This window comes from Aethalodelphis obliquidens, unplaced genomic scaffold (assembly GCF_003676395.1).
Source record: "Aethalodelphis obliquidens isolate GAN/ISIS:26980383/991018 unplaced genomic scaffold, ASM367639v1 scaffold85, whole genome shotgun sequence".
Taxonomy (NCBI): domain Eukaryota; kingdom Metazoa; phylum Chordata; class Mammalia; order Artiodactyla; family Delphinidae; genus Aethalodelphis; species Aethalodelphis obliquidens.
Window position 1 is genome coordinate 6,148,351 of NW_020838029.1, and position 25,642 is coordinate 6,173,992.

General features: G+C 39.8%; 1 protein-coding gene across 6 annotated transcripts in view; it reads left to right on the forward strand.

Moving 5' to 3' along the window:
- The window catches only part of KIF4A (kinesin family member 4A), a 127,397-nt gene that overhangs the window by 54,737 nt on the left and 47,018 nt on the right, over positions 1 to 25,642 (forward strand). For all 6 annotated transcript variants that reach the window (XR_003430095.1, XM_027093647.1, XM_027093650.1 and 3 more), the window contains 6 exons: positions 3,470 to 3,531; positions 16,335 to 16,467; positions 18,172 to 18,230; positions 18,341 to 18,446; positions 23,037 to 23,093; positions 24,276 to 24,461. Coding sequence is in view for 5 of the 6 variants with exons in the window: in XM_027093647.1 (XP_026949448.1) it covers positions 3,470 to 3,531; positions 16,335 to 16,467; positions 18,172 to 18,230; positions 18,341 to 18,446; positions 23,037 to 23,093; positions 24,276 to 24,461 (603 nt within the window). In the remaining variant the exon portion in view is untranslated. The remainder of the gene's footprint in view (positions 1 to 3,469; positions 3,532 to 16,334; positions 16,468 to 18,171; positions 18,231 to 18,340; positions 18,447 to 23,036; positions 23,094 to 24,275; positions 24,462 to 25,642) is intronic.

Consider the following 25,642-nt stretch of genomic DNA (forward strand, 5'->3'; position numbering starts at 1 on the left):
AGATCTTGAGTTAGGAATACAGTGCATTTGAAGAACTCAGAATGCCAGTGTGGCTAGAGTGGAGAGAGCAAGGAAAGGGTGTTCCAGTCTGAGACTAGAGAAGAAGCAGAGGCCTGATCAACGCCTCATGTACTACGTTAAAAATGATTTTAAGCAAGGTGGCAACATTGATCATTTCCACTTTTAAAAAATGGTATGGCTGCTGTGTGGAAGTGGATTATAGTGGAGCAAAAGTAGACTCATAGAGACCACTTAAGAAGTTACTGCAGTAGTCCAGAGGGAGAAATGGCTTAGAAAGTGATAGAAAGAAGTGACCAGTGGATTAGATAAGGGAGTGAGGGTATGACATCCAGCTTTCTGGCATGTGAAACTGCATATTCACTGACCTAGAGTATACTGAAGAAGGACCAGGTTTGGGATAGCAGAAAACTAGGCAGAAATATTAAGTAGATATTTGAATATAAAGGTTCTAAATTCAGAAAAACTAAGGGGATCTAATAATAGTAATACTCAGCTCCCTGGGCTGATTTGAGGATTAAACAGGATATTATGTCTAAACCATCTTGCGTAGTGTCTGGCTCCAGGGACTAGACTCAGGCCTCAAAGAAGCTCCCTTCCTTTCAGATTTCCTGTCTCACCTTGACATTCATACATGATTATGGTTCAAAAAAAAACCCTTTTATATTCATTATTTAATTTTATCATCATAATAAGCCAGTGAACACAGCAGATATCTTTATTCCCATTTTAAGACACTGGGGTCTAAGAAGTGAATATAGGTGGTTCAGGGCAGGCTGATGGAGGAACCAGGTCTCCTGATATCCTGCCCTTGACTTTTCCCACTGTCTCTCCAAGATGGAGCAGTAGTGGCTTATCAAAGAACAGAGAAAGCTCTTCTCCCTGCAGTGGTATAGTAACTCTGATAAGCCTTACTTGCAGGTTGCAAGGGAGAGATAGCTGGATTGGAGGGAACAACGCCCCCCTACCAGCAGTTCCTTCACTGATGGCCAGCAAATCCCCCCTAAGCTTTCTGCCTGAAGGCTCCTTTTCATAAAATGGAGATAAAATACCAGTTTCTCCCTATCAAACAGCCTTGTTCCCTGTAAATGCTTTAGAAATCTATGTGCACCAAGTGAAATCACATGTGTTGTCATGCTTTAGAAATAATGATGTGACAATAAATGTAAAATACTAGTGATATTGCATTAAAAAAAGGGTTCTAAATTCAGAAAGATCTGTGTTTGAGATAAATTTGGGAGTCACCAGTTTATAGATGGTAATTGAAACCATAGTCAGAGATGAGACTTTAAGGAGAGAATAGAAAGTGAGTGAGCTTTGAGGAACTTTATCATTTAAAGGACAGTTGGATCAAAGATGAACTAAGAGACTTAGAAGATCAACTTGAAGAATAGAAGGAAAAGCAAGAAAGAGTGGCATCTGGTAACCCAAATGCTACCAAACAGTCAAATAAAATGAAGACTGAAAAATGCCCATGGGATGTAGTGACATGCCGATCATTGGTGACATTATCAAGAGTTATTTCAGCGGAATGTTGTGGGCACGAATCAGGTTAGAATAGGTTAAAGAGCAAGTGAGAGAAGAGCAAAAGGAAATGGAGGCAGTAGGTGTAGACTATTCTGTCAAACTTTGTGAAGGAGAGAAATTGGGCAAAAGAGATAGGAAGTGGGATTGGGAAAGGTGCTTTTGTTTTGTTTTGTTTTAAGATGGGAGAGACTTGAACATGTTTTAATCTTAGTAGGAAGGATTCTGTAAAAAGGGAGAAGTCAAAGATATAGAAGAGAGAATGGATAACAAATAGAATAAGATTTTTTTAAATTTATTTACTTATTTATTTATTTGGCTGCACCGGGTCTTAGTTGCGACACGTGGAATATTTTAGTTGTGGCATTCAGGCTTTTAGTTGTGGCATGTGGGATCTAGTTCCCTGACCAGGAATTGAACCTGGGCCCCTTGCAATGGGAGCATGGAGTCTTAACCACTGGACCACCAGGGAAGTCCCCAGAATAGGATTTATCAGAAGGCAAGAAGACTTGGGATCCAAAGCTCAAGCAGAGCAGCTCCTCTTTTATCATAAGAGGGAATGGAGAGGTTGATTGCACATTCACTCTGGTTTAAGATCCGTCTCCACGAAGCCTCCTTTGGACTATTTTGGGATTTCATTAATTTGCTTCTTCTCAGAACCTTAAAGTACTTAACTATACTTGATGACTAGTATCTTCTGTCTTGTGTTATTTCTTAAATTTTCAGGCCTTAGTCTTGTCTTCATCAACTAGATTGTAAACTGGATAATAAACCACAAGAGTTTATTCTTGTATCCACCCCCCACATTGCATAGCCCAGTGCTAAGTTTGATTTTTTTAATTATTTATTTATTTATTTATTTTTGGCTGTGTTGGGTCTTTGTTGCTGCGAGCAGGCTTTCTCTAGTTGTGGTGAGCAGGGGCTACTCTTCATTGTGGCATGCAGGCTTCTCATCACGGTGGCTTCTCTTGTTGCAGAACATGGGCTCTAGGCACACGGGTTTCCGTAGTTGTGGCACACAGGCTCAGTAGTTGTGGCTTGCAGGCTCTCGAGCACAGGCTCAGTAGTTGTGGCACATGGGCTTAGCTGCTCCGTAGCATGTGGGGTCCTCTCGGACCAGGGCTCGAACCCGTGGCCCCTACACTTGCAGGCAGATTCTTAACCACTGCGCCCCCAGGGAAGTCCCTAAGTTTGATTTTTTTAAAAAAGTAGGTTCTCTGGAACTTCCCTGGTGGTCCAGTGGGTAAGACTCTGTGCTCCCAATGCAGGGGGCCCGGGTTCAATCCCTGGTCAGGGAACTAGATCCCACGTGCCTGCCACAACTAAGAAGTCGGTGTGCTGCAACTAAACATGCCACAGCGAAGATCCCATGTACCGCAGCTAAGACCTGGTGCAGCCAAAATAAGTAAATATTTTAAAAAATAATAATAATAAAAATAAATTTTAAAAAAATAGATTCTCAATAAAAACTCATGAAGATGCTTAGGTAAAAGAGACAACTCATCTTCTAAGTACTAGTTATTCATGTAATGCTGATTGTCCTTTTATCATTGAATCATCAACCATGTTGCTTTCTGTAATACCTTTAGATTTCATAGGTATCAAGTAAGATTACCCGACTACTAATCATGGTAATTTTGCTGATAAGGGATAAGTAACTTTTTTTTTTTTTTTTTTTTTTTGCGGTACGCGGGCCTCTCACTGCTGTGGCCTCTCCCGTTGTGGAGCACAGGCTCTGGACGCGCAGGCTCAGCGGCCATGGCCCACGGGCCCAGCCGCTCCGCGGCATTTGGGATCCTCCCAACCGGGGCATGAACCCGTGTCCCCTGCATCGTCAGGCGGACTCCCAACCACTGCGCCACCAGGGAAGCCCGATAAGTAACTTTTGATTGGTAACTAGCTGACTATTTTTCTTTGCCTGTTCCAGGTACAACAGCTACAGGTCTTGTTGCTGCAAGCCCATGGAGGTACCCTGCCTGGATCTATAAAGTAAGAGTCATAGACTAATTTTAAATGTATATTCTAACAGAGCCTTTTTCTCCTTATGATTGTTTTCCCCTGATAGTCTAAAGTTTCTGGTAGCACTTGGTGTCAAGGTAGGGAACTTAACAAACTTGCTGTCTATTTAGGACTAACTAGTTAGCTTTGAGACAACCTGGTATAATAGAAAGAGCATAGGTTCTGGCCTCAGAAATTTATTAATTGGAATTCTACTATGAGGAAGAGCTGTCTCTCCCCTCCCACCATTTATTTATTTCATTATGTATTTATAGCCATATAGACTCATGGGTATTTATTTTATTCTATGCATTAACATCCAATACTAGCATTATGTTTTATTGCTTGTTTTATTTGTTGTTTCTGCTTTGTCCACTAGGAGCTCCTTCAGGGTGGCTGTTGTATTCTTTAACACGCTATCAAGTTTTTAAGCATTTCTACCAGATGCTCCACACCCGTCTTCTATTTTCCCTGCCCCAATTCTGGAATCAACCATATGTCCAAGGAGCCCTGGGTTTTCTTTTTTTATTTGGAAAATGGTGTTTAGAAACCAGATCTGGGTGCTAGGTGTGCTCATTGTTACTGAGAAGTCATTACTTCTAGGCCCTCTCAGTGAGTAGAGCTAGGAAATATCTGTATGTATAGTAACCCACACATATATCTATATTTTTATGTCTACCTAACTGTGTATATATTAAAAACCATGATTTTAGACTGATACATCTGATTCCAGTCCAACACTACAAGGCTTATTCTAATCCTCCCGCTCTCCTTATTTATAACTTCTTTCTCCAGCAGTGAAAAACCAGCTCTCATTATCTGCATTCTATTTACTTACTTGTTCAGTTCTAGTATACACGTAAAATAATTTTGGAATTGCTAGCCCATACCCCTGTGAGAAACACTTTTAGGAACTAGATTACAGCATATATGTATAATTCTTTTGTCTTTAGGCTTAGAATATCCAGGCAAGATATTGTTTCCCAGAGTTACTGTTTGTATTCCATTGTGGGTTCCCACTACATCTTGCTTGGTTAGTTTTAATTGTTTGTTTATATTTTGGGTATATGAGGTGTATGTGAAACATTATCGTGGTCTAAGAGTCAGAGTTTTACAAAAAGATATACTCAGAGCAGAGAAATGCAAATCAAAACCAAAATGAGATATCACCATACACCTGTCAGGATGGCTACTATCAAAAACAAAAAATAACGAAAAGTAACAAATGTTGGAAAGGATATGAGGAGGATGTGGAGAAATTAAATTAGAACCTTTGTGCACTGTTGAAAGGATTCTAAAATGGTGTAACTGCTATGGAAAACAGTATGGAGGTTCCTCAGAAAATTAAAAATAGAACTACCATATGATCCAGCAATCACACTTCTGGGTATATATCCGAAAGAATCGAAAACAGGGTCTCAAAGAGATATTTGCATACCCATGTTCATAACAGCACTATTCATAATAGCTAAGAGGGATTTCCCTGGTGGTTCACTGGTTAAGAATCTGCCTTCCAATGCAGGAGACGTGGGTTCGATCACTGGTTGGGGAACTAAGATCCCACATGCTGTGGGGCAACTAAGCCTGCACACTCTGGGGCCTGCGTGCCACAGCTAGAGAGCCCGTGCGCAGCAGCTGCTGAGTCTCCCCGCACTCTGGAGCCCACACGCCTCAACCAGAGACAAGCCCGCACACCACAACAAAGAGCCCACGTGCTGCAACGAAAGATCCCGCATGCCACAACTAAGACCTGATGCAGCCAAATAAGTAAATAAAGATTTTTTTTAAAGTAGCTAACAGCTTCCCTTGTGGCACAGTGGTTAAGAATCTGCCTGCCAATGCAGGGCACATGGGTTCATGCCCTGGTCCAGGAAGATCCCACATGCCGTGGAGCAACTAAGCCCGTGCGCCACAACTACTGTGCCTGTGCTCTAGAGCCTGCGCGCCACAACTACTGAGCCCGCATACCGCAACTACTGAAGCCCGTGCGCCTAGAGCCCATGCTCCACAACAAGAGAAGCCACCACAATGAGAAGGCTGCGCACCGCAATGAAGAGTAGCCCCTGCTTGCTGCAACTAAAGAAAGCCTGCATGCAGCAATGAAGACCCAATGGAGCCAAAAATAAATAAATAAATAATAAATTTATTAAAAAAAAAGAATATAGGAAGGGCTTAAACACCTTCCTATATTCTATAAAAACTAACTAAATAAATAAATAAAAAGTAGCTAAGAAGCAGAAGCAATACAGATGTCCATCAGTGTATGAATGGATAAATAAAATGTGGTATATACATACAACAGAATATTATTCAGCCTTAAAAAGGAAGGAAATCCTATCACATGTTACAACATGAATGAAACTTGAGGGCGTTATGTAAGTGAAATAAGCCAGTCACAAAAAGACAAATACTGTATGATTCCACTTACATAAGGAATTTAAAGTACTTGAATTCATAGAAATGGAAACTAGCATGGTGGTTACCAGGGGCTAGGGGAGGGGGAAAAAGGGAGTTGTTATTTAATGGGTATATAATTTGAGTTTTACAAGATGAAAAAGTTCTGGAGATCTATTTCACAGCAATGTAAATATACTTAATGCTACTCAACTGTACACTTAAAAATGGTTAGGACGGTAAGTTTCATGTTATATGTTTTTTACCACAATTTTTTTAATGTAAATTTATTTATTTATTTTTTCCTGCATTGGGTCTTCATGGCTGCATGTGGGATTTCTCTAGTTGCGGCAAGCGGGGGCTACTCTTCCTTGCGTTGTGTGGGCTTCTCATTGCGGTGGCTTCTCTTGTTGTGGAGCACGGGCTCTAGGTGCGGGGGCTTCAGTAGTTGTGGCATGTGGGCTCAGTAGTTGTGGCTCACGGGCTCTAGAGCACAAGCTCAGGAGTTGTGGCGCACCGGCTTAGTTCCTCCACGGCATGTGGGAATATTCCCAGACCAGGGATCAAACCCATGTCCCTTGCATTGGCCGGCGTATTTTTAACCACTGTGCCAACAGGGAAGTCCCCACAATTTTTAAGAAAAAAAAACCTACAAGAGAACTAGAAGAAAATATAGGCAAAGTTCTGTGTGCACATAGGTGAAGGTAAAGAGCATTAGAAGCAGTGGCACAAAACTAAAATAATAGACTGGGGTGTGTGTGTGGAGAGTTGTTGTATAATGGGTATGGAATTTCAGTTTTACAAGGTGAAAAACTTTTGGAGATCCATTGCACAACAATGTGAATATACTTAACACTGTTGAACTGTACACTTAAAATTTACTGGTTAAGATGGTAAATTTTATGTTATGCTTTTTACCACAATATTTTTAAAATTTTATTGTATTTATTTTTTTAAACAGCAGGTTCTTATTAGTCATCAATTTTATACACATCAGTGTATACATGTCAATCCCAATCACCCAATACAGCACACCACCATCCCCACCCCACCACGGTTTTCCCCCGTTGGTGTCCATACGTCTGTTGTCCACATCTGTGTCTCTATTTCTGCCTTGCAAACGGGTTCATCTGTACCATTTTTCTAGATTCCACGTATATGCGTTAATATACGATATTTGTTTTTCTCTTTCTGACTTACTTCACTCTGTATGACAGTCTCTAGGTCCGTCCATGTCTCTACAAGTTACCCAATGTCATTCCTTTTTATGGCTGAGTAATATTCCATTGTATATATGTGCCACATCTTCTTTATCCATTCATCTGTCGATGGGCATTTAGGTTGCTTCCATGACCTGGCTATTGTAAATAGTGCTGCAGTGAACATTGGGGTGCATGGGTCTTTTTGAATTATGGTTTTCTCTGGGTATATGCCCAGTAGTAAGATTGCTGGATCATATGGTAATTCTATTTTTAGTTTTTTAAGGAACCTCCATTACTGTTCTCCATAGTGGCTGTATCAATTTACATCCCCACCAACAGTGCAAGAGGGTTCCCATTTCTCCACCCCCTTTCCAGCATTTGTTGTTTGTAGAGTTCCTGATAATGCCCATTCTAACTGGTGTGAGGTGATACCTCATTGTAATTTTGATTTACATTTCTCTGATGATAAGTGATGTTGAGCAGCTTTTCATGTGCCTTTTGGCCATCTGTATGTCTTATTTGGAGAAATGCCTACTTAGGTCTTCTGCCCATGTTTTGATAGGGTTGTTAGTTTTTTTTTTAATATTGAGCTTCATGAGCTGTTTATATATTTTGGAGATCAATCCTTTGTCCATTGATTCATTCACAAATATTTTCTCCCATTCTGAGGGTTGTCTTTTCCTCTCATTTATAGTTTCCTTTGCTGTGCAAAAGCTTTTAAGTTTCATTAGGCCCTGTTTGTTTGTTTGTTTTTGTTTTTATTTTCATTACTCTAGGAAATGGGTCAAAAAAGATCTTGCTGTGATTTATGTCAAAGAGTGTTCTTCCTGTGTTTTCGTCTAAGAGTTTTATAGTGTCAGGTCTTACATTTAGGTCTTTAATCCACTTTGAGTTTATTTTTGTGTATGGTGTTAGGGAGTGTTCTAATTTCATTCTTTTACATATAGCTGTTCGGTTTTCCCAGCACTGCTTATTGAAGAGACTGTCTTTTCTCCATTGTATATCCTTGCCTCCTTTGTCATAGATTAGTTGACCATAGGTGCGTGGGTTTATCACTGGGCTTTCTATCCTGTTCCACTGATCTGTATTTCTGTTTTTGTGCCAGTACCATATTGTCTTGATTACTGTAAATTTGTAGTATAGTCTGAAGTCGGGGGGTCTGATTCCTCCAGCTCCAGTTTTTTTCCCTCAAGACTTCTTTGGCTATTCGGGGTCTTTTGTGTTTCCATATAAATTGTGAAATTTTTTGTTCTAGTTCTGTGAGAAATGCCAGTGGTAGTTTGATAGGGATTGCAATGAATCTGTAGATTGCTTTGAGTAGTATACTTATTTTCACAATATTGATTCTTCCAATCCAAGAACATGGTATATCTCTCCATCTGTTTGTGTTGTCTTTGATTTCTTTCATCAGTCTCTTATAGTTTTCTGAATACAGATCTTTTACCTCCTTAGGTAGGTTGATTCCTAGGTATTTTATTCTTTTTGTTGCAATGGTTGGTGAATGGGATTGTTTCCTTAATTTCTCTTTCTGATCTTTCGTTGTTAGTGTATAGGAATGCAAGGGATTTCTGTGCATTAATTTTATATCGTGCAACTTTACCAAATTCATTGATTAGCTCTAGTAGTTTTATGGTGGCATCTTTAGGATACTCTATGTATAGTATCTTGTCACCTGCAAACAGTGACAGTTTTACTTCTTCTTTTCCAATTTGTATTCCTTTTTTTTCTTTTTCTTCTCTGATTGCCATGGCTAGGACTTCTGAAACTATGTTGAATAATAGTGGCGAGAGTGGACATCCTTGTCTTTTTCCTGATCTTAGAGGAAATGCTTTCAGTTTTTCAGCATTGAGAATGTTTGCTGTGGGTTTGTCGTATATGGCCTTTATTATGTTGAGGTAAGTTCCCTCTAGGCCCACTCTCTGGAGAGTTTTTATGATAAATGGGTGTTGAATTTTGTCAAAGCTTTCTCTGCATCTATTGAGATGATCAAATGGTTTTTATTCTTCAATTTGTTAATATGGTGTATCACATTGATTGATTTGGTATATTGAAGAATCCTTGCATCCTGGGATAAATCCCCCTTGGTCATGGTGTATGATCCTTTTAATTTGTTGTTGGATTCTGTCTGCTAGTATTTTGTTGAGGATCTTTGCATCTATCTTCATCAGTGATATTGGTCTGTAATTGTCTTTCTTTGTGACATCTTTGTCTGGCTTTGGTATCAGGCTGTTGGTGGCCTCATAGAATGAGTTTCAGAGTCTTCCTTCCTCTGCAGTTTTTTCAAAGAGTTCGGGAGGGGTAGGTGTTAGCTCTTCTCTAAATGTTTGATAGAATTCACCTGTGAAGCCATCTGGTCCTAGACTTTTGTTTGTTGGAAGATTTTTAATCACAGTTTCAATTTTATTACTTGTGATTGGTCTGTTCATACTTTCTATTTCTTCCTGGTTCAGTCTCAGAAGGTTATACCTTTCTAAGAATTTGGCCATTTCTTCCAGGTTGTCCATTTTATTGGCATAGAGTTGCTTGTAGTAGTCTCTTATGATGCTTTGTATTTCTGTGGTGTCTGTTGTAACTTCTCCTTTTTCATTTCTAATTTTATTGATTTGAGTCCTCTCCCTCTTTTTCTTGATGAGTCTGGCTAAAGGTTTATCAATTTGTTTATCTTCTCAAAGAATCAGCTTTTAGTTTTATTGATCTTTGCTATTGTTTTCTTTGTTTCTATTTCATTTATTTCTGCTCTGAGCTTTATGATTTCTTTCCTTCTACTAACTTTGGGTTTTGTTTTCTATTTCTCTAGTTCCTTTAGGTGTAACGTTAGATTGATTATTTGACATTTTTCTTGTTTCTTCAGGTAGGATTGTATTGCTATAAACTTCCCTCTTAAAACAGCTTTTGCTGCATCCCATAGGTTTTGGATTGTCGTGTTTTCATTGTCATTTGTCTCTAGGTATTTTTTGATTTCCTCTTTTATTTCTTCAGTGATCTCTTGGTTATGTAGTAATGTATTGTTTAGCCTCCATGTGTTTGTGTTTTTTACCTTTTTTCTCTGTAATTTATTTCTAATATGATTTCAGTTTTCTTAAATTTACCAAGGCTTGATTTGTGACCCAAGATGTGCTTTATCCTGGAAAATGTTCCATGTGCAATTGAGAAGAAAGTGTAGTCTGCTGTTTTCGGATGGAATGTCCTGTAAATATCAATTAAATCTATCTGGTTTATTGTGTCATTTAAAGCTTGTGTTTCCTTATTAATTTTCATTTTGGTTGATTTGTCAATTGGTGAAAGTGGGGTGTTAAAGTCCCCTACTATTATTGTGTTACTGTCGATTTCCCCTTTTATGGCTGTTAGCATTTGCCTTATGTATTGAGGTGCTCCTATGTTGGGTGCATAAATATTTACACTTGTTATATCTTCTTGGATTGATCCCTTGAACATTATGTAGCGTCCTTCTTTGTCTCTTGTAATAGTCTTTATTTTAAAGTCTATTTTGTCTGATATGAGAATTGCTACTCCAGCTTTCTTTTGGTTTCCATTTTCATCGAATATCTTTTTCCATCCCCTCACTTTCAGTCTGTATGTGTCCCTAGGTCTGAAGGTGGTCTCTTGGAGACAGCATATATACGGGTCTTCCTTTTGCATCCATTCTGCCAGTCTATGTCTTTTGGTTGGAGCATTTAATCCATTTATATTTAAGGTAATTATTGATATGTATGTTCCTATTACCATCTTCTTAATTGTTTTGTGTCTGTTATTGTAGGTCTTTTCCTTCTCTTGTGGTTCGTGCCTAGAGATGTTCCTTTAGGATTTGCTGTAAAGCTGGTTTGGTGATGCTGAATTCTCTTAGCTTTTGCTTGTCTGTAAAGGTTTTAATTTCTCTGTCGAATCTGAATGAAATCCTTGCTGGGTAGAGTAATCTTGGTTGTAGTTTTTTTCCCTTTCATCACTTTAAATATGTCCTGCCACTCCCTTCTGGCTTGCAGAGTTTCTGCTGAAGGATCAGCTGGTAACCTTATGGGGATTCCCTTGTATGTTATTTGTTTCTTTTCCCTTGCTGCTTTTAATGTTTTTTCTTTTTATTTAATATTTGATAGTTTGATTAATATGTGCCTTGGCATGTTTCTCATTGGATTTTTCCTCTGTGGGACTCTCTACGCTTCCTGGACTTGATTGACTATTTCCTTTCCCATATTAGGGAAGTTTTCAACTATAATCTCTTCAAATATTTTCTCAATCCCTTTCTTTTTCTCTTCTTCTTCTGGGACCCCTATAATTTGAATGTTGGTACGTTTAATGTTGTCCCAGCGGTCTCTAAGACTGTCCTCAATTCTTTTCATTCTTTTTTCTTTATTCTGCTCTGTGGTAGTTATTTCCACTATTTTATCTTCCAGGTCACTTATCTGTTCTTCTACCTCAGTTATTCTGCTATTGATTCCTTCTAGAAATTTTTTTAAAATATAAATTTATTTATTTTTGGCTGCCCTGAGTCTTCGTTGCTGCACACGGGCTTTCTGTAGTTGTGGCGAGCAGGGGTTACTCTTTGTTGCGGTGCGCAGACTTCTCATTGCAGTGTCTTCTCTTGTTGCGGAACACAGGCCCTAGGTGCATGGGCTTCAGTAGTTGTGGTGCGCAGGCTCAGTAGTTGTGGCTCATGGGCTCTAGAGCTCATGCTCAGCAGTTGTGGCGCAGGGGTTTAATTGCTCCGCAGCATGTGGGATCTTCCCAGACCAGGGCTCGAACCTGTGTCCCCTGCCTTGGCAGGCGGATTCTTAACCACTGCACCATCAGGGAAGCCCCTAGAGAATTTTTAATTTCATTTTTTGTGTTGTTCATCATCGTTTGTTTGCTCTTTAGTTCTTCTACGTCCTCGTTAAACGTTTCTTGTATTTTCTCCATTCTGTTTCCATGATTTTGGATCATCTTTACTATCCTTACTCTGAATTCTTTTTCAGGTAGACTGTCTTTTTCCTCTTCATTTGTTTGGTCTGGTGGGGTTTTACCTTGCTCCTTCATCTGCTGCTTGTTTCTCTGTCTTCTCATTTTGCTTAACTTACTGTGTTTGGGGTTTTTTTGCAGGCTGCCGGTTTGTAGTTCCCGTTGTTTTTGGTGTCTGCCCCCAGTGGTTAAGGTTTGTTCAGTGGGTTGTGTAGGTTTCCTGGTGGAAGGAACTGGTGCCTGTGTTCTGGTGGATGAGGTTGGATCTTGTCTTTCTGATGGGCAGGACTGCATCTTGTGGTGTGTTTTGGAGTGTCTGTGAACTTAGTATGATTTTAGGCAACCTCTCTGCTAATGGGTGGGGTTGTGTTCCTGTCTTGCTAGTTGTTTGGCATGGGGTATCCAGCACTGGAGCTTGCTGGTTGTTGAGTGGAGCTGGGTCTTAGCATTGAGACAGAGATCTCTTGGAGAGCTCGTGCCAATTGATATTACGAGGTCTCTGGTGGTCCAGTGTCCTGAACTCAGCTCTCCCACCTCAGAGGCTCAGGCCTGACACCCAGCCGGAGCACCCAGACCCTGTCAGCCACACGGCTGGAGTGCCTTTAGAATTGGGGAAGCTGGCCTGCAGTGGCTCTCCTTCTGCACTGCACATTAGAATCAGCTGCTCCTTCCTTGTTTTGCCCCTAAGGCAGTGTTCCACAGGGAAAAACACTGGCCTTGAAAATAGTCACAGCTCTGAGATGACCTTTTTTTTCCCCTTTGTGCTTAGTTGGGATTCACTTGCTCACAGGGGCCATGTGCAGAGGCCTCTCACCTGGCTCTTCTGACTGGAGTTCCTAGTGCAGAATGGCTGCCACCAACACCTCAGCTCAGGCGGGCCAAAAAATTACTCTTTATGTAGTAAAAAGTTTATCCATCATTTTTTTATTGCCTCCAGATTTTTTAGCCTCTAGATTTATTGAGATATAATTTACATACCATTAAATTAACTAATTTTAAGTGTACAATTCAATGGTTTTTAGTAAACTTACAGAGTTGTACAACTATCACCACAATCCAATTTTGGAACATTTCCGTCACCCCAGAAAGATCCCTTGTGCCCATTTGCACTCACTCCTGTTCCCACTCCCAGCCCCAGGCAATCACTAATCTGCTGTCTTTTTCTACACAATTTGCCTATTGTGGACATTTCATGTATGTGGAATCTTACAGTATGTGGACTTTTTGTCTGGCTTCTTTCATCTATAATGTTTCTGAGATTATCAGTACTTCATTCCTTTTCATTGCTAAATAGTATTCCATTGTCTGGATATACCACATTTTGTCTATCCATTTACCAGTTCATGGACTTTTGGGTTGTTTCAACTTTGTGAATATTATGAATTATGCTTCCATGAATATTCACTTGCAAGTTTTTGTATGGACATATGTTTTTTATTGGGTAGATACCTAGAAGTGGAATTTCTGGGTCATATGTTTAACTTTTAAAGAAACTGCCAAACTTTTCCAAAGTCGCTACACTGTTTACATTCTCCTCATGTTTCTGGATTTTGCTTCATAGTTAAGAAGCTTTCTCTATGCCAAGATTAAAGAGGAAATCACCCATGTTTTCTTCTAGTACTTGTGTTGGTTTTATTTTTTACATTTCATTTTTCCATTTGGAGTTTATACTTGTGTTTGGTGTGGACCTATTTTCTTTTAATATCCTTATTTTCAATAACTCAATCATTTTTTCTGATTATAAAAGTGATACCTTGCTTCTTATAGAACATTTAGAAAAGTATAAAGAATAAATCTTAAAATTTGTCATAGTTTTATCTCCCAGAAATGACTGCCCTTCCCTTTGTAACTCTCCCTCTTTGGGTCATTTAATCTTGGTTTCCTGATAATATTTTTTAAATGTTGGATAAAGGAACTGAGGAAAGCTTGGATCTCTTAAAGGGTCTCCTAAAGACCTGTTCTAGTATAGCCAGTTTAGAAGCAATTGACCCATCTTTTCTTTCAATTTAGCCAGACCTGTTTCATGTAAGACAAGACTAATGAAAACCATTCCAGACTTCCAACTACCTAGAATATCCTATAGGATATAGTTTTAGCTACAAAAGTAACAGATTCTAAGAAACAGTTGATGAATGAAACAATGTAACTCAACTGTTCAATGTTCTACAGAGAAATAAAGATGCTACTTTTCTCAAAAATGTATATTTATATCTTTAGAGACATTTCTTAAGGCTTTTTACAAAATGTACAGTTTATATACATGATTTTTTTTTGCTTTTTTCCTTAGGTTATATTCTTTTCTTTGTGAATGTGTGTCATTGAAGCTTTTGTATAGATTTTCTGCACGTGTTTGTCAATTTTCACATGCTCAACTGAGGAATCCTACTAGCATTGGCAATTAAATAGCATCTGAAAGAGGAAACATTGGTTTACATTGTATTTTCCCCGGTTTAGAGAAACCTTGGAAATTTTTAGAGGAAAAAAACTATTGAGTTAAAAGTATCATTACTTTGGAGCTTGTCAACTTGCATGAACGATGCATGGAAGTTTTCAGTTTAATAACAATAAAGAAATCAGAGCAATCTAAACTAACACTAAATTTACTCATAGTTTATTTTTATAATCCACAATTGAACATTCCTTCATAAGAGTTCTAGTAAATTCTCAAGAGTGTAATGAAACCCTATGGTGTGGCCTTGCTCTTAACTTTTGATAAAGAACATGCTAAGATCTTCTATAAGACTTCATGGAAATCTTAAACTGGGTGAGAGGGCATCTATTCCTGAAATCCTTTTCTGTCCTTTCTTGAGATTGAGAACAGCTGTTCCCTGTCCTTTTTTTCTCTTTATTATATCCTTGACAACTATTCATTTTCCCCTTCCGTTTCCTTCAGATCAAATCTTCATGTTTCTTCTGATCTTTTTTTGCCAGTCCTATTTTCTAGTCTTTTGAGCAATTAATCCCAGTGGATTACAAAAAAAGCAAATCAAAACTGCTTCTTATTGATCTGTTTCAGTAGTCTGGAACTGATAGGAAGTAATCTGCATAAATGCCAAACGTTCTTTGAAGCTATTTCTGGCCCTTCCACTCCTATTTGAAATGAATACTATTGTTGCCACCACCCACTCTAAGCCATTAAAAATTGATAGACAAATGAACAGGAGGCTGTGGGTCATCAGTTTGAAGGGAGGCAAGCATTTAGAAGGGAGCACTTGTTTATGGAGAGTTGTGAAATGTGTTCTTAGTGGCCACAGGTCATCATTTCAACTTTTTCACTCCTTAAATGCTATTTCCCTAACTTTACAGCAAATAGGTAATTGACTTATGTTGATTAGCTTAAATTTTGACCCTTAGCAGTGTCACTTCTACCTCCCCCATACCTCTTCCTTCTCTAGTTCCCTAATCTTTAATGAGGGATTGAGAATGAGAAGCGGGAGAGAACATGTATCTTAGCTATTAGTTAGCCTTTACTTCTTACCTACATAGCATAAATAGATCTTAAACCAAGATCCTAAACCTAGAGGTTAGTCATTCTTGTTGCAACCATTTCTTGCTCTGAATTATTACCTTCCTCCAAACCATTAATTTAAAGTAGTTCAGGCATACATTTTTATTTATCCAATATAGTACCTGGCTGGAAGTATACATTGGAATGAACGCTTTTTCTAGACTTCTGGGGGGTAATTTTAAACCAATCCCACCCTAAGGCCTATGGGATATATATTTTTATCCACCTTTGATATAACTGTTATCAATCGGGAACTTTTCTTTTCTTTTTTTTTTTGGCTGCATTGGGTCTTCACTGCTGTGCATGGGCTTTTCTCTAGTTGTGGCAAGCGAGGGCTACTGTTCATTGCAGTGCATGGGCCTCTCATTGCGGTGGCTTCTCTTGTTGCGGAGCACGGGCTCTAGGCATGCAGGCTTCAGTAGTTGCAGCACACAGCCTCAGTAGTTGCGTCACACAGACCCTAAAGTACGCGAGCTTCGGTAGTTGCAGTGCGTGGGCTCAGTAGTTGTGGCACGTGGGCTCTAGGACATGCAGGCTTCAGTAGTTGTGGCACGTGGGCTCAGCAGTTGTGGCTCGCAGGCTCTAGAGTGCAGACTCAGTAGTTGTGGCACATTGGCTTAGTTGCTCCGCGGCATGTGGGATCTTCCCGGACCAGGGATCGAACCCGCGTCCCCTGCATTGGCAGGCATATTCTTAACCACTGTGCTACCAGGGAAGTCCACAAGTACTTTTCTAATATGTTACTTTCTTTGTCTTAGTGTGGAACCATCAGAGAATCTACAATCCCTAATGGAGAAGAATCAGTCACTGGTAGAGGAGAATGAAAAATTAAGTCGTGGTCTAAGTGAGGCTGCTGGTCAGACAGCCCAGATGTTGGAGAGGATCATTTTGGTGAGGCTTCAAGACTAAACTACTACCAGTCTGGACATTTACTAACTTTAGTTTCTGAAATACTTAACATGCTTCTCATTATGAGAGACAAGTTACATGGAAAGAAATGAATTAATATTACCATATCCTCCCTGAAGCCCCCTCCAGGGAAAATCCAAGAACGTTTAATCAAACATACAGAAAAATTGAAAGACTTATACCGTGAACACATATATATCTACCACAAAGAATCTACATGAAGCCCATTTTAAAATGTATTTGTTCTAAAATATCAGAGAGGAAAGAACCAGGTCCTTCTGTCACCTTAAGTTCTGCCTAATCATCCATAATACCAAGTAATTCTCCTCACTAAGATTTTAGTTCCTTTCTGTCTCCCTTCCCGTAATGTCACATTTCATATCCCATCCTAACAACTGCCATGGAGAGAGAAAACATCTGGAAAATTAATTTTAACTCCTTTTACATATGGTTAATTTTCAAATAGTGGATCACTATGTAACTGACTACACCAGTTCTGTGTCCTACTACATGTGTGATAGTACCCTCCTGGATCAGTGTGTGCGGGCTCTGTCACTAACATTGTTCTACTAGTCTAAATACAACTCAATATTTGATAGCACAGCGATTGCCAGAAGTAAAAATGAGTTTCCACCAAAATGTAATTGACCATCTGTAATTTATACACCTTCACGAATCAGTGTACTCCAGTCAAGGAAGAGTAACCTGCTTAAAGATTTCTTTAAAGGGGGCCAAATCCTAGGTCCATTGTAATGTCCATTACTAGCAGAAGGGTGAAAATGGGATCTAGGGGATTTTTTTATATACAGGTTTCTATCTCCAGTGCTACATTTTATGTCTTTGAAGTAACTCTAGAAGCTGTGCTTCACATGTGAGTGTGGCTCACATAACAGACAGTACTTGTTATTCTAGCCGTGTACCCATCTGACCTTTATAAGGTTGTTACAATGGCTGCCCAATAGGTTTATTGTTTGATGTCTTGTCAGAACTTCATAACGAGCACAACAGTTTTGTCCTATATAAACTGTCCTTCCCAAATCTGTTGCAGCATCTAGCATGTTACAGATACTGTGACTGAAATAAAATGGAAAATATCAGTAACCCTTCCCAAAATGTAGCTGCCTCTCTGCCATTTCTTCTTCTCTGCCATCATTCTTATGCCTCATCTTTTTCTTGCTTTCTTTTGCTAAAACTAGTCTACCATATAATATAGTGTAACTTGAAAAAACCCTCAGCTCATATTCAATGTGAGGCCCTTTTATGTTTTAAATGTCCTTATGGTGGGGCTAGGGAACAGTGTAGTGTAGGAGGCAGTTTTAAAGCAAGTGGGTTTTTTGCAAACAGCAGGGCGTAGCATGCCAGGAAGTATTGCTTTTTCCCCCAGTTGCAAAGTTCTCTATGGAATTAAGGCTTCACGCTCCACCCTATAGTCTGAGCTTCATGGCAAGCATAAGACCCAGCTGCTTGGATGCTATTTTTAGTAGCTCATGTTGACTGAAGGGCTAATTTCCATGACTGTTAAAAAACACATTTCTTGCTAAATAACCAAAGTCCACTAAATCCTCTATTACAGCAAAGGAGTTAGCCTCTCTACCTAGGTTTTAATCCATAGGAGCAGAAGAGAGGGCCTAATTAGGTGAGGCTGTCAGGCAGTGCCACTGATGATCTCCTGGGTCTTTGTTGCAGACAGAACAAGCGAATGAAAAAATGAACGCCAAGCTAGAAGAGCTCAGGAAGCATGCAGCGTAAGTTTCCTACCAGATGTTTGTGACCTATACCACCTTAGTACATAATCACGGACCCACTGGCCTTTGCAGTATGATTAACCCTTGGGTTCCTTTGCTTGAATTTTCAGCTGCAAAGTGGATCTTCAAAAGCTAGTGGAGACTTTGGAAGACCAAGAATTAAAAGAAAATGTAGAGATGATTCGTAACCTGCAGCAAGTGATTACCCAGCTATCGGTAAGCCAAGTAGGGACAGTGTAAACAGGCATATTGCTTTCGTTTGTTTCTCTTGATGCATATAAACATGTCTAACTCTGCACCTTTTGCTGAAACAACTAGATTGTGAGCTGTTTGAGGACAAAGATCATGGATCATTGGATATGACCTGAATATTGAATTAGTTAAATCAAAACCACTCATAGATTACACGTGCAGTGGCACATTAATATTTCAGTATTCTAATCAAACACTGGAAGCAGCAACACTGGTGCAAAATTGCCTGGGTAGCATGAGCAGCAGTCATTGATTTGCTGTCTTTTCGGTGTAGGCTAACTTAGTAAGAGGCCTTATACCATACCCCAATTTTAAATAAGCTGGGTTCTGACAGATAGCATAGAGCCTCCAGGGAATACCGTAGCTCTCTTTTATAACCAGTAATAAATTAGTTTGAATGATCATTCCACTATAAGTTCACATTTTTATTTATAGAACTAGTATAGTAGTTGTGGGTGGGTTTTGTTGGGAGGGTGGTTGTTTGTTGTTTTTCCCAGAAGAAACATTCTTACAGTCCTACCATCCTAAAAGCCTCTTTTTATTTTTGGTGTTCCTTCTCTATCCTAGTACTTAAGCATAGATATTTTTTTGAAAAATTGAAATCATATTATGTTATGGGGTCATGGTTGGTAAAGGGGTTATGGTTTGTTTTGTTCCATCTATACCCTCTTGTTTATTATTCTGAAGCAGTAATGTGTATGTAAGTGCCTGGTAGTAATTCCTAGGTCTGAAACAGAGGTTTTAATTTTACCAGAACAGTGATTGATTCTCTACCCCGGGTCTTGCCCAGTGTTTTCTAGAGTTGTCAAAAGGTTATCACAAAATCATCCGCATCTCTATTTTACTCTTAAAGAGTCAGTGAAAAAAATACCATACAATATTGTAAGGGAAATGGTTAGGATGGCCAGTTCAAGAAATTAAATGAGTAAACTTCCAAAAGACTAGAAAGCAGTGTTTTAGAATAAGTAGTACTGTACAAAATTATTACAGGTAGTCCAAGATGACAGTTCATTTTCCTAACAAACAGGCCATAGTAATTGAGAATCTGAGCTCCAAAGCCAGACAAACCCTGGTTTGAATCCCATTCTGCTACTCACTAGCTGTGTAACCTTGCTAAGTACTATATTGATATTGAAAGAAAATAATCCAAGTGACTCAAATCGAGGTTAAAGGCATTATTCAGCTGATGTACTCAGGGATCACCTGAACTCCAAATAACTCCCCGAGTTGAAATAGGATTGGAGTTTCATACAGTGAGAAGGGAGGGGTGTGATTCCTTGTGGTTTGTCTCAGTTGGCAGTTTTTGTTGTTAATTGCTGTGAATCTTTTGGTTGGAGAATGCTCCAGTTTTCATGCTTCTTGCTCAAGAACACTGGTGCAATCCCATCCTGATAAATGTCCAATTATTTTCAAGAGTTGTTCTTGCAAGCCTTGTTGTTTGTCAGTTTGCCAAGGTTCACAGGTGGGAGAGGTGGCAAAAAACCCTCTCTCATCTCTGTTTTAATCCTCTTACATTAGCAATATGAGCAAAGTGTGGTGGGAGCCCAAAGGAAGGGGTGATTAACTGCCTAGAAAATTCAGGAAGAAAAAACTGGGTCCTAAAAAATGAATAGGACTTTGCCACACAGACAGAGGGGAAAGGACGATCTATATAGAGGAAAAGGTATATGCAAAAGCAAAGAGGTATGAATGTTTAGAACATGGTAAGAACTTCATTGTGGCTGAAGTATAGAATGTGTGCTAGAGAATGGCTATCCACAAGGTTAAATTTCACCATCTGTAATCGAGGTGAAGCATCTTATATATGAAAACTTTGTGTGAACTGCCTCAGAATTGAGATAATCTAGACTGCAGAACCCTACTGGAGCCAAATCTTATAAGATCAGAAAAGAGTAATCCAAGGCACCATTGTTCGTGGCCACCACACTGGTCTTAAAGGATTCCACACCACCTCTTTGAGTCACATGGGAAAGATGAAGAAGGAAACTAATGGAACCAAGTTAACAATATAAGAGAAGGCATATCTTCAGTGAGGATCTGGCAGTATGACTGGTGCCTGGCATGACTGTGGAGGAAGTTGCTAGTGGTGGCTGGCTCAGAGGAACTCTAGAGAATTGCTGTGTCTGTCACTAAAATTCACTTGGCATGCGTAGCAGGAGGGTGCTAAAGATTGCCACAAGCTGATAAAGTCCCTGGCTTCCATCCACCATCATGGTCAGGTAGAGTAAACCCTTTTACCCTGGGCTCCTGCTGGACTCTTGAATCAGAGTTCTCTGTGTCTATTGTTTGGAGACCCTCCCAGCTACATATTTTTTTGGAAATACACAACAATGTATCCTGTGGCTTTTACTGAGACTCACTACAGTGAAAGCAGAATGTTTTAAATGTAAGTGCTTGTGCCCTTCATTCTGGATTAAAACTATTTTTATTACAAGTGATGGTTGAACACCCTCTTTTCAGTTATGAAGGCAACCATTGTTCCTGGACCTTTCTCCTAGGGCTTTAAGTGCTAAACTGTACTATTTCTTCCTTTAAAATATAATTCAGGCAAACCTTGTTGCAGTTACCTGTGAGGAAATTCATGCAGTCCTTTCAGTTCCCACAAAATCAAATTTTTTTTGTTTTTACCCCTTTCTCCAAGACCAGTTCCATAAAAAGCTTTTTGCATGCCCAGTAATGCTATTGCCTACAGCCCACAAGCACAAACTTCATTTTGGAGGGTATTACTGGTTAATGTAGCTCAACGTACCTGTTCCCGTAGTAGTCCTGTTCCCCTGACCATCACCTTCAGCAAATCATGTCTTTTTATTACAAGAGGTTCTCAGTAGCCTTAGAATGAGGGAGAAAGGCTGTTAGATTGAAATAAATCCTATTGTTATATATTTACATTTAGGATTATAAAGGCATAAACCTGCCATGTTCATGTAGAACGTGTCACCAAAGCTTAAACCTTAGCATTGTGAAATTTCACTGGGCCAAAAGGTAAACCCACAGTAACAACATGTCTTCTTCAGGGCATGTTGAATCGGATCTACCTGGATCCTGACCCTCTGGAAGGTCCTAGAAAAAGTCTCCAAAAGCCAGTGTCATAGGCCCTACTAGTCTAGGATAGGTCTATAGTCCTTTTACTGAGACTTACTGGGAGGGAGAAAAGGGTAACCATTAACCTATAATACATTGAAGTGCTCTGTTTTTTAAGAAGGATTTAGTATGTCCTGCCCTTGGAGAATCACCAGTAGTGTAAATCATGATGAGAAAGGATGTAGGAATACTGGGGCTTCCTTTGAATTCTCTTTGAGTCTCACTGGTTAGGAATTTCTGGGCAGAATAAGGGAAATGCTTTACAAACAGCATTTACTAAGGGCCTTTTTTTTTTTTTTTTTTTTTTTTTTGCCACACTGTGTGGCATGCGGGATCTTAGTTCCCCGACCAGAGATCGAACCCGTGCCCCCTGCACTGGGAGCATGGAGTCTTAACCACTGGACCACCAGGGAAGTTCCATTAAGGGCCTCTTTCACTTCTTGCCTTAAAGGTACTAAGATTCAAGTTTCAACAACTATGTAATGTTTCACTGGGCTGGTGCCGGGACTCCCTGTGCTAACCCTAAATTCTTTCCTTGCTATTGAGCCAATAGCTCTTTCATCTATGACCTTAATCATGTGACATCCTGGAAATAATCCTTTCTTCCCAGGGCTTTTCAGAATCACTTAAACAGAAGTGGTAATCTTTATGTTGCAATGCCAAATAAAGCCTAAATTCCAGTGGGGAGAACAGAGATTGCTCATATGAGAGCCTATAAATAAATTAGTCCTAATAAGTGGTTTTAGGTTTCCCTTTTAGGTGGTTGTTGTTCTAATGCTCAAGAAAGGAATGTACCCTTCCCTGGGAGGGAATCAGTGCTTACCCTTTCCCTTCAACTAACCACTACCTCGAGTAGCTGCATATGATTGGTTCCTATGTATATGAGGGACAGAGTCTGAAGTGTGTCTGACTTAATGAGCACATTTTTCTGGGGCATTCACCTGTGGCGTTTATTTCCTTGTAGAGTGGGCTCTTGCTACCTTGACTGGATATAAGATAAAAATCAAAAATAATCCTTTATCCTATTCACTTTTCTGCTGCATTGCCTTTATTTGCTATGTCTGGTCTTAGGATGGTATGTCCATGAGAACTGGCTAGACCTGTACATTATAGAGGTAAACTTAGTGGTAAAAAACAGAAAAAGAAAGGGTAGAGTCTATAAAGTGGATTGAACTTTGGCCTGCTGGAATGGCTGTTTCACTCTAGCCCAGTGAACTCTGGCAGAGCAGGAGAGGTGCAATAAATATGTCAGTGGCCACATGACCCTATTTTTACGAAGACTGCACAATCAACCTTTATACAAAAGACAGACCCTTGAGAAATAGGAAGTGGAAACATGGTTGTTGGGGTATATGTGACTACAGAATTGGTCCAACACCTTAAATGGTCTCTATATACACTTGAAAACAACTAAATAACCCATATAAAACCCACTAGTAAGCTCCTAAACTGAGATATCATTTCTCATTGCAGGATGAAACTGTTGCTTGTATGGCTGCAGCTATTGATACTGCAGTGGAACCAGAAGCGGTAAGTAATTGGCCCCTTTGTGTAGAACCAGGAGCTTTAACTGTGCCATTTCTTATGATTTATCACTCACCTGAGGAAGAGACTCCCTGATTGCTACCATCCTCCATAGAATGCCTTGGAAATCCAGAAATCTTGAGTGTAAAACTCAGTTAACTATAAAATCCCTAACTTGGATAGTATCTCTCTCTAATAGTATAACTGCTAAGCAAAGCTTCTCAGGGTTGCCACTTTCCATATTTGCAGTCTGGCTTACTGATTTCTTATTAGATGCTAGTATTCTGCATCAACTGTCTAGCACATTAAGACAAAGAAGGAGACAAATTAGGAAATTATGGCAAAGTCAAAAAAGCATTAGAGAAGAAATGGAAGAAAATTTTTTCTCAACATACGTTTCTGTGGATGCAGTGGTTAAGGGCTAAAAGAACCAAGGAAAATATTTTGAGCATTCAAGTTGCAAGAATAGATAAAATGTGTTAGATATTGGCTGATGGCTATAGAGCAGAGTCAGAATGAAAGGATGGACAGTGGTTTGCTTGAGACAGCTTTTTCTCCCTAAAACAAATATATGTTGGTATTTTTTATATTCTGAAAGAAGAAAGATAGGAGGTAAATCAGGTGCCAGAGGTCAGCTCTGTGAGAATAAATGAAGCCTCTTCTCCATTTCCACCATTACCAAAGTGCCATTTCCAGAGCCCTCTCTCCTCTAATAAGGTGAAAGTAAGAAGTGTTGGCCAGGGCTTCCCTGATGGCGCAGTGGTTGAGAGTCCGCCTACCGATGCAGGGGACACAGGTTTGTGCCCCAGTCTGGGAAGATCCCACATGCCGCGGAGCGGCTAGGCCCATGAGCCATGGCCGCTAAGCCTGCACGTCCGGAGCCAGTGCTCCGCAACGGGAGAGGCCACAACAGTGAGAGGCCCGAAACTTGGTTCACTCTAAAAGAATCAGTTAAAGGATATAAGAAATAAGGTTCTTGTGAGAGCAGAGAAATAGGTTAGCTCAATTTACTTCTGATGTTTAAAGCAAATGTTTGAGAAGCTACAGTTTTAAAAGAACAGAGGTACTTAAAAAAAAAAGAACAGAGGTACTGATAATGGAGAAGTGGCTGTGAGACTTGATGAAACAGTGCCTAAGGAACTCCAATTGCTTTTTCCTCTCACAAATCATTATACTGATCTTTTCCAGCAAGTGGAAATCAGTCCAGGGAGCAGCAGGTCTTCTGATGGTTTCACCACTCAGCATGCTCTACGTCAAGCTCAGATGTCTAAGGAGCTGGTTGAGTTGAATAAAGCCCTTGCACTGAAAGAGGCCCTAGCCAAGAAAATGACTCAGAATGACAGCCAACTACAGCCTATCGAGTTCCAGTACCAGGTACAATATTTACTAGGGCACGTAATGTTCATGTCTACCATCTCTCTTTAGTAGTATGGGAAGAAAGCAGGCACACCGTTTTTGATGATGACAAGGCAACATAATGTGCATAGTACAACTGGAGTTGTACTGCTGGTTAAAAAAAGGATACATTCGGGCTTCCCTGGTGGCGCAGTGGTTGGGAGTCTGCCTGCCGATGCGGGGGACACGGGTTCGTGCCCCGGTCTGGGAGGATCACACATGCCGCGGAGCAGCTGGGCCCGTGAGCCATGGCCACTGAGCCAGCGCGTCCGGAGCCTGTGCTCCGCAGCGGGAGAGGCCACAACTGTGAGAGGTGTGCATACCGCAAAAAAAAAAAAAAAAAAAGGATACATTCAGTATAAAGAAACTGTAATTTTCTTTCATTTAATCTAATACCTTACTTATGCAACAGGTATTTAATAAATAGTTAGATAATGTTATAATAAATGTGGTCCCTACTTGTAGAGAAATTTTGTTCTAATAACTATGCTGGGATTCTAAGAAAGGTACGTCTCTTAGTAGACAGTCTGGGTTATAGTGAGAATTATGAAGACACTTGTAGTGGATGTCACATGGCTTGGCAAATGGCTAAACTGCTTTTCCTAGTGGTAGTCCTAAGTGGCCCTTGCTAATTAATAATCAGGTCTTTACTTAAAGACAAGTCTTGGGCTTTTAGGTTGTCCACAAGGTTACCCTTGCTCCAGACCTTATTTTCCCCTGTAGCCCGGTATTTCCCATCCACAAAGGGATGTTAGCAGAACTGGTAGGGGGAAGGGTGGATTGCTTTCCCATTCAGCTATATCCTATCATCCCCAAAGTCCTATATGCTGTTCTCAACAAATCCCTGTATTAGTCATACATTTCTACCACCAGTTCCCCTAAGTTTTCAGAGTAAAAACAAGAAAAGTGTTTCTCCTAAATAATTTTCACTTTTTTTTCCATAGGGCAGAAGTTGCTTCCAAAATAATAACTGAGTTGCCAGTAGAGGTGTTATTTCCTTTTTGTTATCACAGTCTTAACTTTTTTTTTCAGTCTTAACTTTTTTGAAACTTATTTTTTATTTATGTCACACAAATGCATGTATATCATTTTTACAGGTCAAATAGTACAATGCTCAGAAAAATAAAAGCAATCTCCTGCCCTACTACCTTCTCTCCTAT